General features: G+C 43.5%; 1 protein-coding gene across 1 annotated transcript in view; it reads left to right on the forward strand.

Moving 5' to 3' along the window:
- Positions 1–15442, forward strand: part of atp10a (ATPase phospholipid transporting 10A) — a 223083-nt gene that overhangs the window by 57242 nt on the left and 150399 nt on the right. The window contains exons 5-9 of the mRNA XM_034180634.1: positions 2671–2802; positions 2944–3074; positions 3799–4051; positions 8248–8465; positions 8538–8732. Of these exons, the coding sequence (XP_034036525.1) occupies positions 2671–2802; positions 2944–3074; positions 3799–4051; positions 8248–8465; positions 8538–8732 (929 nt within the window). The remainder of the gene's footprint in view (positions 1–2670; positions 2803–2943; positions 3075–3798; positions 4052–8247; positions 8466–8537; positions 8733–15442) is intronic.

Genomic DNA, 15442 nt, shown 5'->3' on the forward strand with positions numbered 1-15442 from the left:
GACTTGACTTTCACATGGAAACCACCTCTTTTCCCACGCCGCCTGTGGCGCTTGTTGCGTGGAAACGCTGTGACAAGCCGGTGTAGGTATACCGGCACAGACGCCAGGAGAGGTGGTGGCGTCTTTGAATATCCCTTATAATCAAAGAAAGAATGTCTAACAACCGCGTCACGGATATTTAGCAGCGTTTCTCTATCATAAACATATTGCACTGAGGCAAATGACGTGACAGAGTACTCCATAAAAATATCAGTAAAAACAGATGAGCAGACAGCGGACCATACACAGCGGCGCCATCTTGAAAACCCTTGATGAAGTTGAAAAAAAAGTAGAAAAGGGGGTGTTCACAATAATAGTAGTGTGGCATTCAGTCAGTGAGTTCGTCAATTTTGTGGAACAAACAGGTGTGAATCAGGTGTCCCCTATTTAAGGATGAAGCCAACACCTGTTGAACATGGTTTTCTCTTTGAAAGCCTGAGGGAAAACGGGACGTTCAAGACACTGTTCAGAAGAACAGCGTAGTTTGATTAAAAAGTTGATTGGAGAGGGGAAAACTTATACGCAGTTGCAAAAAATTGTAGGCTGTTCATCTACAATGATCTCCAATGCTTTAAAATGGACAAAAAAAACAGAGACGCGTGGAAGAAAACTGAAAACAACCATCAAAATGGACAGAAGAATAACCACAATGGCAAACGCTCACCCATTGATCAGCTCCAGGATGATCAAAGACAGTCTGGAGTTACCTGAAGTGCTGTGACAGTTAGAAGACGCCTGTGTGAAGCTAATTTATTTGCAAAAATCACCCGCAAAGTCTCTGTTAAATAAAAGACGTGCAGAAGAGGTTACAATTTGTCAAAGAACACATCAACTGGCCTAAAGAGAAATGGAGGAATATTTTGTGGACTGATGAGAGTAAAATTGTTATTTTTTTTGGGGGGGGGGGGGGGTCCAAGGGCCGCAGACAGTTTGTGAGATGACCCCCAAACTCTGAATTCAAGCCATAGTTCACAGTGAAGACAGTGAAACATGGTGGTGCAGGCATCATGATATGGGCATGTTTCTCCTACTATGATGTTGGGCCTATACATCGCATACCACAAATCATGGATTAGTTTGGATATGTCACAATACTTGAAGAGGTCATGTTGCCTTATGCTGAAGAGGATATGCCCTTGAAATGGGTGTTTCAACAAGACAATGACCCCAAGCACACTCGTAAACGAGCAAAATCTTGGTTCCAAACCAACAAAATTAATGCCTCCCCGATGTGAAGAAATCATGAAAAACTGTGGTTATACAACTAAATACTAGTTTAGTGATTCACAGGATTGCTAAAAAAGCAGTTTGAACATAATAGTTTTGAGTTTGTAGCGTCAACAGCAGATGCTACTATTATTGTGAACACCCCCTTTTCTACTTTTTTTTTTTTACTAACAGCCCAATTTCATAGCCTTAAAATTGTGCATATCATGAATGCTTGGTCTTGTTGGATTTGTGAGAATCTACTAAATCTACTGGTACCTTGTTTTCCATGTAACAATAAGAAATATACTCAAAACCTGGATTAATCTTTTTAGTCACATAGCACTACTATTATTCTGAACACTACTGTAACTACATTTTAGCTTCATCAGTCCACAGCACCTTATTCCAGGATGAAGCTGGCTTGTCCAAATGTGCTTTAAGCATACCTCAAGCGACTCTGTTTGTGGCGTGTATGCAGAAAAGGCTTCATCTTCATTACTCTCCCATACAGCATCTCTTAGTGCAAAGTGTGCTTATAGTTGAACGATGCACAGAGACACTATCTGCAGCAAGATTATGTTGTAAGTCTTTGCAGCAGGTCTGTGGGTTGACTGACTGTTCTCACCATCCTTTGCTTCAGCTTATCTGAGATTTTTCTTGGCCTGCCGCTTCGGGCCTTAACTAGTACTGTGCCTGTGGTCTTCCATTTCCTTACTGTGTTCCTCACAGTGGAAACTGACAGTTGAAATATCTTAGATAGCTTTTTGTATCTTTCCCCTAAACCATGATGTTGAACAGTCTTTCTTTTCAGGTCATTTGAGAGTTGTTTAGAGACTCCCATGTTCCCACTCATTAGAAGAGATGCAAAGAGGAGAAACATTTGCAAACAGCCACCTTAAATACCCTTTTTCATGACTGGATTCACCTGTGTAAGGAGGTCAAGGGTCAATGAGCTTACCAAACCAATTTTGTGTTCCAATAATTAGTGCTAAATGTATTCAAATCAATAAAATGAAAAGAGTGCCCAAATTTATGCACCTGCCAAATTTTGTTTAAACAATTATTGCACACTTTCTGTAAATGCTAGAAACTTCATTTCACTTCTCAAATATCAGTTTGTTTGTCTGCTATATGATATATTTAACTGAAATTGCTGATCCAAACAACCAGTGATTTAGAAAGGAAAATCATGGAAATCATCAGGGGTGCCCAAACTTTTACATACCACTGTACATTGGCTTGTCCTTTTTAGAAGTTTTGTAGGTGGTCTTTCTTTGAACATAAACTGCCCATTTGTATTCCATCCTGCAGAAGTCCTATAAATAACTCCAGGGGTTTGTCTGTCGGGGTGGGGGTAGAAATGTTGAGGCACTATGTGTGTGTGTTCGACCTGAGTCAGGAATATATTGACTGTCTTCACAGGTCATGAGACCAAAGCCATGCTGAACAACAACGGCCCACGCTACAAACGCAGCAAACTGGAGCGACAGATGAATGTTGACGTGTTCTGGTGTGTCATCATCCTGTTGGTCATGTGCCTGTTTACTGCTGTTGGTGCGTCGCATTTTATTAAAACTAGAAAGATCTTCAGTTCTTCACCTTTAATTCTGGTGTCATTTCTTAAATAAGAATCCATCTTTGAAGGTACGCAGTTGTTCCCCTCGCATCTGAGTTGACCTTGTGTTCTTATTCCAGGTCACGGGCTGTGGATGTATCAGTACGGAGATAAGAGACCTGTGTTTGATGTTCTTAGTCCAGAGGGGACAGCTTTATCTCCCATCATGTCAGCCATTTATCTCTTCCTCACAATGATCATTGTTTTTCAGGTACAAAACATAAATAAAAACAGTAAAGGCACAATGAAATGTCATTGTAAATAATTCAAATTGTTGACTGCAGTTAAAGTGCCCCCTGGCCTTGAGACTCTTACATGTTTATCTTCACATTTAGTTAGCCGCAGAGACAGTAGAGGAGATCTTTATGCTTGAAAATATGAAACCCCTTTATCTGACTGTTATTGATTTTTTTTTTTTTTTTTTTTTTTTTTTAGTTGCACCCAGTAATGTCAGCTAAAATGTCATACTGTCTTGTGCCAGATGTTGGAGCTGGCTCCTGTAATATCAGGTGACACTCAAAACAAGTGAAAAGTCAGTAAAGATAGATATTTGGCTGGTAGGTCTCTAACCTCAAACAGTTACTGTTTGAACAGACGCTTTGCTTCATACAGTTTCCAGTAAACATGAGGTTTGCGGTGGTCGTGTCCAGTCAGTGGGGTTGGTGTGCAGCCAAAAAAAAAGCCCCCATAAAGTTCTGACTCATTTCTCCAGAAAAGTTATTTGTAAATGTGCCGCTGTATGATAAACCAAGGTCTCTTCAGCAGTAACCCAGTACACTGTATGTATGTATGATCCTGAAATAATATTTTCAGCTAAGGCAAATGTAACTGAAACTGTCTTTTGTTTTGTAGCGATTTCTGCGTAGCATATTTGACACTGCAATAGCTACACTGACTTGAAAGCAGCCTTTTCTCTCCTGTGTGTCTTCCCTCAGGTGCTGATACCGATCTCCCTCTTTGTGTCGATTGAAATTGTCAAGATCTGCCAAGTGTACTTCATCCATCAGGATGTGGATCTGTATGATGAGGAGACTGACTCTCACTTGCAGTGCAGAGCACTTAATATTACTGAGGATCTTGGCCAGATGCAGTACATCTTCTCAGACAAAACAGGCACCCTGACTGAGAACAAGATGGTATTTCGACGTTGCACTGTGGCTGGGGTGGAGTATTCCCATGATGCCAATGGTGAGACAAACCATCATACTGCACAAACATGTCACCTTTTTACTAACAATGTCACCAAATGTTGATTTATTCATCTTTCACTTTTTAAAAATAAATAACATAAATACCATCTGTTTCAGAATACTAAAAAAACATAAATAGAAACTGGAATAACTCGTGTATGTTGTTTCATTCATGAGCTACAGTTGGGGTCAGGAGTTTACATAGACTCATCATGGGCATGATAATGGTAATTTGGGGGTTTTAATGAAGTTTGAATTTATTTTGGATCTTGTCTAATCCACACAGGGACAGAAATATACATATAAGCTCAAATGTATATATACGTTCACTTAAATCTTTTAGTAAGTGGTGTTGAATGTTTTACAATGTCTTTTGACATAACAAGGCCAAGGCCTATTAGCTCCTCTTGAGTGATCATGATTGACTACAACTGTTAGTTTCTTTGCCAACATAAAAATTTCAGTCTTGCTGAAATTGGGCATTGCGGTGGCTTAGCGGTTAGCACTGTTGCCTCACAGCAAGAAGGTCATGGGGTCAGTTCCCACCTGTGGCCTTTCTGTGTGGATTTTGAATGTTCTCCCTGTGTTTGCGTGGGTTTCCTCCAGGTGCTCCGGTTTCCTCCCACATTTAAAGACACGGCAGGTTAGGTGGATTGGAAGCTTTATAATTGCCCAGGTCTCCCTTCCACAAGAGAGTTCAATGTCAATGGCACTAACCTGGTTAAATAAAGATTAAATTAATATTTAAAAAAGGATGCATTTGACAGCACTCATTGGACTGACCAGTTCTCAGAACAATGGGAAAGTCCAGGGAACTCAGTGAAGAGCTAAGAAGAACTGTAGATTTACACAGGTTGGGAAAGTCTCTTGGAGCCATTTCCAAATGACTGCAAATTCCAAGATTGTTAGTTTAAGCAATTGTACACAAGTGCAAGTGCAACTGTCACCCGCAGATGAGAAGAAATTGGTTAGGATGTTGAGGAACAGTCTAGGAATCACCAAGGCTCAGGCCTGCCTTGAACTGGAAACTGCTGGAGCAGCAGGATGACTGTCAGTGTTTCAAAAAGGAATAGTTTGCACCATGTGCCATCCATAGTTATCATGTTATGGGGTAACATATGTCACATGTCATAGAATCCAATGGACATCAACATTGTTTGACCTTTACTGTGGAGACCAAGCATTCAACACAGTCAAAACTATTCCATTTAGTAATCCTATTAGTTCAACCAATAATTTGCAACTCTTTTTACCAAAATTGGAGTAACTTAAACTTTTGACCCCTGTACAAACTGAAACTGACCTTTGTCACCATTCTTGCTGTTTTTACCCCATAACTCCAGAACATTAATTCGTACATAGCCCAAACGATACCTTTTTGGAATTATGATCAGACAAATAACGTGGTATAGGTTTCAATATGATGAGAGCATTTTCAATTTTTGACCCCTGTGTAAATCCTTAATTGACCCCTACCTGGCTGCCTTTTGAAAATTTAAGTGGCAAGCGGGTTTTTTCAAAAGACTAATGTTTAAGGAGTATTTGTGCCAAATTTGGTGCTTGTTTCACCATTTGAACAATTCCATTGTAAATATTCTGTTATCTGCTGCACTATGTAGCATCATTTAAATTCAAGATCATCGTTGACTGCTCTTCTAATTGCGTTCAATGTGTATGTCATTGATTTGCATACATTAATTTTCAAATCTGCTCCTTGAACATTTAAATCCAGATGAATAACAGAAAGAATGAAACATATTTATATTAATTTAAACCTGGAAGAGCCCTGTCTGGCTACGTTTTAACTATCCTTAAAGCCAAAACAGCGTTTTAGAGCAAAACGTCAGTTCACGCACAAAACGTCTTAAATATAGCGATGCCAGTTTTTGAAGCAAGTTACTTTTGTAAGAGGTGTTTCACTTACACGTGGATGCAAGCAGCAGGAAACATTAACAAGGTTGTTTTGATTCCTCATGTCAGAGAACAATGTGAAGTTAATCTGTGTGCTGTGGATGTGCAAAACTGTGCAAAAAATCTTCAAAGGCATGCACATTCAAACCACGTAAACAATAGGTGCTGGGCAGGACTGACAAAATGTTTAAAAGCAGAAAGTGTCTATCATTAGCACTCTTTATTTACCAACCAAGTCATTGACATCAGCAGAATGGATCAAAGTGCGATTAATTTAAATTTAAAAAAAAAAGAAAAAAATGATTGAGTAGATCCATTGTGAATCACTGCTTTAACCCTTTATTGTCCATACATTTTTCAGTAGAATCTAAGTTTTCTACATTGGCTAACAGTGCTAAAACAATATTTTACATAATGCATTTGTAATCCCAATGCAGGTTCTGTCCATCCACCTCCCTCTGCAAACACAGGAGGAAATGTTTTATTGGTCAGGTCATCTTCAAACGCTTATCCAGGATCAGGTCACAGGGGCAACAGCTCCAGTAGTGAACCCCAAATCTCCTTTCCTTCTCTTACCTATGGTTATGAGGGTTGGGTCATGACTGAAACAACTAGATTGTGGGTACGAGCGGCCAAAATGAGTTTCCTCATGAGGGTGGCTGGCCCTTAGAGATGTTTTTTTTTTTTTTTTTTTTTTTTTTGATTTTCCATGAAATACATCAATACAGAATGTGAACAATATAATGAAAAATAAAATAAAAATACAGTTGTGCTCAAACATTTACATACCCTGGCAGAATTTTAGGTTTTTGCACCATTTTTCAGAGAATATGAATAACACACACAAAAAAAATCACTCACGGTTAGTGGTTGGGTGAAGCCATTTATTGTCATATAACTGGATTTACTTTTTAAATCATAATGACAACAGAAACTACCCAAATGACCCTGATCCAAAGTTTACATACCCCTGTTGTTAATACTGAGTATTGCCCCCATTAACATCAGTGACAGCTTGGAGTCTTTTGTTGTGGTTGTGGACGAGGCTCTCTGATGGTGAAGCTGCCACTGAATATGTCTTGGACTTTATTTACATCAATTACAAAGAAATACAAATAGTATGGCACTCTATGGTAAATCTGCATGGACAGTTCTCAAAAACTGAGTGACTGTGCAAGAAGGAGAAGAGTGAGGAAAGCCACCAAGACACCCGACAATCATGATAGCAATGAACATGATAGTGATGATCATGTATGTTTATATTTACATTTTCACTTGTACGCTGTTAACAAACATGAAAACTGATTTTGAAGTCACAGGAGAAAAATACTTGAGCTTAAGTTGTACTTTGTAATTTTCAGTGGTAGAAAATGCTCACACACCCATAAGAAAAATATTTACAAATGCGTATATTGATATTTGAATAAATAATAGAAATAAGTTGCTCATAAGTGCAAGGGACACAACTATAAGTTCATTTTTGGCTATCAACCCATCTTACAAAACAGTTGAGCAGCTTTTGCCGCTATCTAGTGGCTGATGTGAGCATTTCAGGGCTTCTGGTATATTTCTTATTATCCAAAATTCAGTGCTTTTTTAAGCTTTTATAAATTTCAAAAATGCATGATTTTTTTAACTGTTTTTTTTATGCTGTAAAACTTTCAAAATTATTATTATTATTATTATTATTTTTTTTTTGAGAGAGAGAGAGTTTTATAGTTCTTGAGTTTTAAGATGCGAACGTTTGCCAGAGATTTCTCCTGACAAGCACAACTTACAGTTATGAATGATGGTTGGACACTCCTAATTCAACAGTCACTTGTATTTTTTTTTTACTGCATTTTCCAATATAACCATAAATCTACTACTAAAACATCAGTAATAGCTTACTGCAACTTTAAATCTGCTCATCTTGACTTCTGCAAGGTGAGCAGAAGTCTCTGCTCACCTTGATCTACACTTGCTGCATGGGGTCATGGTTTCAACTTAGAGGTGGTAGAACAATGAGTGACACCTTAACTTTGACACGCAGTACTCTTAACACTGCATGTCAGAACAACAAACTGAGCAGGCGAGACACGTTTTAAAAAATTAAGAAAATTAAGAAAAACATATGCAGAAACCACTATTTAAGTAAAATGCATCTCACCCAACAGAAGCTAAAACCAAAGAAGAAGAACTAGTGATGCCTCAGAAAACGTCCGCACGGTCCATGTGCCCCTGGTTTTATTACTGTGCACTTGTACCTTGAAAATAATTTATATGTGCATATTTGTTATGCAGCCAGAAGAATTGCCATGTACCAAGAAATTGATTCAGAGGAAGAAGAGTGTACGTCTCATGGTGGCACTCTGCCCAGACGAGACAGCGTGACCAGTCACCAAAGTGCCCGGGTGGTGCTACGATCTCACAGTACCAAGTCCCACCGGCGGACAGGCAGCAGGGCGGAGGCCAAGCGAGCCAGCATCTTGTCTAAGCACACAGCCTTCAGCAGCCCCATGGTCAGTTCACTGTCACTTACCCGTGCACCGTGTCGTCTGCTTTCCATTGATAACACCTCATCTGTCCTGTAGGAGAAAGACGTTACCCCTGACCCTCAGCTCCTAGACAAAGTCAATGAATGCAGTAGTCAGATGGATTTTATGCGCTTCCACAGCCAGCCCATGTCCCAGCTGCCCTCTGACCTCTCTGACATCATGGATTTCTTCATTGCTCTCACCATCTGCAACACCGTGGTGGTTTCTTCCCCCAACCAACCCAGACAGAAGGTAAAACTCATTTCAGCAGTCATTCAGGTCTGACCTTTCTACACTCTAAAGCCCCGTTTACACATAGATGATACACATAGAACTCTCCCGGAAGCGTCCCGGCAGAGATTTTGCTCCCTCCGGGCCGTTTTAGGGATCACACGCCGTCGTTAACGCCGGCGCACGGGGGCGTGGTTTGGTTGCGGCTTCACCGGGAATCGTCGAAAAAATTATTCAACATGTCGAATAATTCTGGGAGCGCTCCCAGAGAATTCGCGTGACGACGGAGACAACGCGAACAACGGCGTTTGATACTTTTTAATCGCCGTATCATCCTGCCCCTTCCTGTAGTGCCGCAGTTTACACCGCCGTAATTGACGGCCGGCGTTGTATCCCTAACCAACAGTGTGTAAAACGACGATAGAGCCCACATCGGCGTACTCAAAGGCGTTTTAACCGGCGACAGAGGCAGACAAAACAGCGGCGTAGTGGACAGTACGCTGTTCTAAATGCCACCTCCCGGTTAACGGCGTTCCAAATGGCCGATAGGCGGCGGTCAGTATAAAAACGCTAGCGCACTGCATGCAGGTCTCTCACTGGCGGCCAGCTCCAGATATTTTTGCAGAGAAGCTCCAGTATACCTCCTAAAATAAAACTGGCAGCGGCAAGGACTTACCAAGAGGTCTGGTTCAGAAGCACAGGGTAGCCCTGTGGTGGAAACGTGCAACATGTTGAGGAGGGAAAAAAGGAGAAAAAAGAAAAGGCTGAGAGATGAGCTCCCTGTCACTCCCTCCCCCTGCACTGACAGCTGCTTCAGCCTATTATACTCTGGGGGCGGTGCCTATAAGCAAAAGTTCCTGGAGTAACGCAGGATTTGCTTGGATAAATCCAGCGGTACACAGGGCATTATCGGCGGCAGCAGAACACCGCCATTCTCACGCGCGTCTTAACCTGCGATTGTAAAGGATAGAACTGAGTATTAACCCCCGTTGCCTGACGTGTGCCGGATGCTATGGCGTCAAAACTCCGCTTTATTCGGTGGATTTAGCTGCGTTTTATCCGCGTATTTGTGGCTAGTATGGCGTTCAAAATGCCGGCAAAATGCTCCGCCCCTTTCCACCGCGAAAACAGCCGGAGCTACCACGAACTTCGGTCTACGTACTACCCGCGGACAAAACCGTCTACGTGTAACCTGGGCTTTAGAAATGAAACAGCCATGAAAGGATAACCTTAAACCTTTTTGATCAAACACTTAAAGTGGCCATATAAGCTGCTTTTTGGGAGTTTTTTAACTTGACATTTTTTAAACACTTTTTTGTCATTATTCATCATCACCACCATAATCTAAACCTTGTATTCTGTTTTTACTTGCAGTCTTTGGTCCAAATTTTGAATAAGGTTTTTTTTTTTTTTCTGTAAAACAGTAGACTGTCATGAAACACTTGTTGAACCAAGCCCCAGCTTCTGGTGCTGAAAAATGAGCTGCAAAAGCGAGTCACTCACCTGAGAAGCCCGTGTTAAAATGTACAACTTTACAACACAAATCAATAGGTTTACAGCCTGGTACCAAAAACTGTTTTGGTCTCTTTAGCTAGTTTTCCCTGTTCATGACAGCTGTAGACTTTAATATTCAAGTGAATAGGAAAGTGTGTTCAAACGTTTGACTGACACCTGTATTTATGTTGTGTATAAAACAGACAAAATCCGCTATTTTTTTTAATATATATATATATATATATATATATATATATATTACGTCTCAAGAGATGATGGTCTGTGCCCCTTTTTGATGACGTCTTTTCCTTCGTTGCCTCTTCTCTTCGTTGCAAGTTCTTCTTTGTAGCTCATATGTTTTATTCCAGTTAATATGGCATGACGCCAAGTGTCCCGGTTGGGTGCGAGCTGTTCCCAGGTCTCCCAGTCTATTCCAGCAGATTTCATGTCTCTTTTACAGACATCCTTGAACCTGAGGTGTGGTCTGCCAATCGTACATCTCCCCTCTGCCAGTTCTCCGTATAGGAGGTCTTTGTGGATTCTGCCTTCAGCCATTCTGTTTGTGTGTCCCAACCATTTCAGTCTGCGTTTAGATAGCAGTGTATGTATGCTAACAGACTTGGCCTTCTCTAGCACTTTATTGTTTGTGACTCTGTCCTGCCACTTTATGTTCAGGATGCGTCTGAGGCACCGTAGGTGAAAACTGTTGAGACGATGTTCTTGTGATGCATATGTGGCCCAGGTTTCACTGCTGTAGAGCAAGGTGCTCAGTATGCATGCCTCATAGATACAGATCTTGGTGTTTATTGTGAGTTTGGAGTTTGTCCATGCTCGTTTAGTTAGTCTAACCATGGTGGCCGTGGCTCTCGCAATGCGAGTGTTCACCTCCAAGTCTAGAGATGCATTGGAGGTTACTGTTGAGCCCAGATAGGTAAAACTGTCTACAACTTCTAGTGGTGCTCCATCAGTCAGTATGGTAGGTGATGTAACAACTCCTTGACAGAGGATTTGAGTTTTCTTGATACTGATGGTGAGTCCAAACTCCTTGCAGGCTAAAGAGAACCTGTCCATCAAGATCTGCAGGTCCTGCTTGCTGTGTGTCACAAGGGCAGCATCGTCGGCAAAACAAATCAAAACACGACGTACTCTAGTCTTAGCCCTACGTCTGGCTAAGTTGAACATCTTGCCATCAGACCTTGTGTGTAGGTAGATGCCTTCAGGGCGGTCATGGAAGGCATGATGTAGTACACATAAGAAAAATATTCCGAAGAGAGTTGGGGCTAGGACACAGCCCTGTTTAACGCCGCTGGTGATGGTGAATGGTTTGGATCTACTTCCATCAGCTATAATGGTGCATTGCTGATTCTTGTGAAATGATTGCAGAACACTAAGAAGCTTTGGTGGGCATCCTATCCTGTCTAAGATCCTGAAGAGGCCTCCCCTACTGACACCGTGAAAGGCCTTGGTCAGATCGAGAATTGCTATGTAGAGGGGTCTATGCTGCTCCCTGCACTTCTCCTGCACTTGTCGCAGGGAGAAGATCATGTCAGTTGTTGAGTGGCCGGCTCTAAAGCCACACTGAGATTCTGGGTAGACTCGAGCTGCGAGCTTTTGAAGTCAAGAGAGTGCTACTCTGGCAAATGCTTTTCCTGCAGTGATATCCCTCGGTAGTAGTCACAGCAGCTGCGGTCACCCTTGTTTTTATACAGATTGATGCAGTTTGAGTCCCGCATTTCCTGTGATACTGAACCTTCCCTCCAGCACTGCTTGAGAAGGTTAGTCAGTGGTTCTAACAGGACTGAGGATCCACACTTTATGACTTCTGGTGGAATGCCATCGCTACCTACAGCTTTGCCACTAGCCATCTGCTTGAGGGCCTTGTTGAGCTCCACTTCGGTTGGCTCGTAGTCTAGGTCTTCCAGTGTAGGCAGTTGCGGTATGGAATTGATGGCTTGCTCTGTGACAGTGTTTTCTGTTCCATATACCTCCAGGTAGTGCTCAACCCAGCGCTCCATTTTCTTTGCAGGGTCAGAGATGAGGTCTCCTGTCTTGGACTTGAGAGGAGCTGTCTTGTTGGCGCACATCCTAGGGCCTTCTTGATTCCATTATACGTCTTTCTGGTGTTGCCCATCTCTGCTGATGTTTGGATGTCTTCACAAAGTTCAATCCAGAATTGGTTAGCATAGTGCTTTGCTTTGAGTTGATCGTCTTTCTTCCCTAAGCTTTTCAAGGTTCTGAGGTGTTGGTGATTTCTTGTAGGTGAACAGGGCATTTCTCTTTGCTGTAATAGCTGGTTGCAGCTCTTGCCAGTATTTGTCTAGCCAATCTGGATTTACTCTCTCTCTTTTCCCAAAGACACAGAGTGCGGTTTGAAAGGTGGTGTTTCTGATATGCTGCCATAGCTCCTCTTAGGTTGAGTTTGCCGGTGGATGCAGTGCACCTCCCAGTGTTCTCACAAATTCTTCTGATTTTGAAAGGTCAGTTGTGTTGTTGGTGTTGATTTTTGGCAGTGCTTTAGGTCTTGCTTGGTGCATCTTTGTAGGTCGAATATTGATTTTGAAAGAGATGAGAGAGTGGTCGGTGTCACAATCTGCACTATGGTATGCTTTGGTGACCTTGATGTTGTTAAGATCTCTTCTGCGAGTGATGATGAGATTGAGTTGATGCCAGTGGCCTGATCTTTGATGTCTCCAGGATACTTTATGTTGGTCCATCTGTTGATAGAAGGTATTGGTGACACACAGCTCTTGGTGGCAACACAATTCCAGAAGGCGCTGACCATTCTCATTCATCTTGCCAATGCTGTGGTGGCCAATGCATGTTGGCCGGCAGTTGTGGTTACTTCCTACCCTTGCATTAAAGTCTCCCAGGAGAATGAGAAACTCGTTTGCTGGTACTCTCCGTACAGCTGTGTTGAGGTCATCATAGAACTGATCTTTGTCTTCAGCTGATGATGTCAGTGTTGGTGCATAGATACAGAGTATATTGGCGAATCCGTTTGTTGTGTTCATACGGAGTGATAGCAGCCTTTCTGTTCCTTGAGTGGGTGGTTCGATCATTGCCAGAAGTGAGTTTTTGACTGCAAACCCCACCCCATGCTCCCGTGGGTCTTGGAGGGATTTTCCTTGCTAGAAGAATGTGTAGTTTTCTTCCTTCAGGCATCTGCTGTCTGCAATTCTAGTTTTCTGTAGTGCAGCTATGTTGACATTCAGTCAGTCTAATTCCCTATCAATCGCTGCTGTTTTCCTAACATCTGAGATAGCAGTGATGTCCAGTGTGAGTCCAGGTAGCATTGTCCTCACATTCCAACTTGCAAAACGTAGAAGAGATGATCTTCCTCTGTCTGGTGTTGTGATTTATGACAGGCTTGTCAGACTAGGTTGCCCTGAGCTTCACACACCCGATGAAGCAGTCGAGTCATGGCGGGACAGTGCCTTATTGACCGGGGGCTGCCCAGTTTGAGGCAGGCGGTAACTGTCTAGTGGGAACCGAAGTTCCATTAGTTCAGCCGCTAATGGCGCGGGACAAAAGCACCTCCGTGTTTGTCTCACAGGACATGTTATAACATGCCAGGCTCTTGCACCATTCGGAAGATTCAGACGACTTTCAGTGGCTTTTCAGTGGTGTGACTATCCGAGAAATTGTGGACGAGCTGGACATGCCACAACATGTCCTGTGAGGCTTCATCACGGCATTGCTTTTGTCCCGCGCCATTAGCGGCTCCGTCCCGACGCGCGAATTCCTCCGCACGTCTTTTCATGACAAAAACTCCCGTAACAGTGGAATGTGCCGACAAAGTGGTATGTCCACCTCTTCTGCCATTTCTGTAGTAGTCAGACGACATCCCGGATCAACACAGCGTTCAGTTTTGAAATGATCTGGTCGTTTCAGCCTGTCGATCGCCACTCGGAGCGTGGCGCGCCCTCCGCCATTGTGCGCCGTCTTTGCTTGGCTGATGCAAGCGCACATGATTCAAATCCATATAGTTTTTGCAAAAAATAAAAAGGTCGGATAGTTTTCTAACAGACCTCGTGTGTGTGTGTGTGTGTGTGTGTGTGTGTGTGTCCATCCATCCATCCATCCATCTTCTTCCGCTTTATCCGGAGTGGGGTCGCGGGGGCAGCAGCTCAAGCAAAGCCGCCCAGACCTCCCGATCCACACACACCTCCTCCAGCTCCTCCGGGGGAACCCCAAGGCGTTCCCAAGCCAGCCGAGAGATGTAGACCCTCCAGCGTGTCCTGGGTCTTACCCAGGGCCTCCTCCCAGTGGGACGTGCCCGGAACACCTCTCCAGTGAGACGTCCAGGGGGCTTCCGGAAAAGATGCCCAAGCCACCTCAACTGACTCCTTTCGACGTGGAGGAGCAGCGGCTCAACTCCGAGCTCCTCCCGAGTGACCGAGCTCCTCACCCTATCTCTAAGGGAGCGCCCAGCCACCCTGCGGAGGAAACTCATCTTGGCCGCTTGTACTTGCGATCTCGTTCTTTCGGTCATGAGCCAAATCTCATGACCATAGGTGAGGATCGGAACGTAGATCGATCGGTAAATCGAGAGCCTTGCCCCCCTACTCAGCTCTCTCTTCACCACGACGGTCCGATACAGCGACTGCATCACTGCAGACGCTGCACCGATCCGTCTATCGATCTCACGCTCCATCCGTCCCTCACTCGTGAACAAGACCCCAAGATACTTAAACTCCTCCACTTGAGGCAAGGACACTCCACCGACCTGAAGAGGGCAAAGCACCTTTTTCCGGTCGAGAACCATGGCCTCGGATTTGGAGGTGCTGATTTTCATCCCGGACGCTTCACACTCGGCTGCAAACCGCCCCAGTGCACGCTGAAGGTCCTGATTTGACGAAGCCAACAGAACCACATCGTCCGCAAACAGCAGAGACGAGATTCTGTGGTTCCCAAACCAGACCCCCTCTACACCCTGGCTGCGCCTAGAAATTCTGTCCATTAAAAATAATGAACAGAACCGGTGACAAAGGGCAGCCCTGGCGGAGGCCAACGTGCACTGGAAACAGGTTTGACTTACTACCGGCAATGCGAACCAAGCTCCTGCTGCGATCGTACAGGGACCGGATAGCCCTTAGCAAAGGACCCCGGACCCCATACTCCCGGAGCACTCCCCACAGGGTGCCCCGAGGGACACGGTCGAATGCCTTCTCCAGATCCACAAAACACATGTGGACTGGCTGGGCAAACTTCCATGAACCCTCGAGCACCCGATGGAG

Source organism: Thalassophryne amazonica, chromosome 10 (genome assembly GCF_902500255.1).
Source record: "Thalassophryne amazonica chromosome 10, fThaAma1.1, whole genome shotgun sequence".
NCBI classification, from domain to species: Eukaryota; Metazoa; Chordata; class Actinopteri; order Batrachoidiformes; family Batrachoididae; genus Thalassophryne; species Thalassophryne amazonica.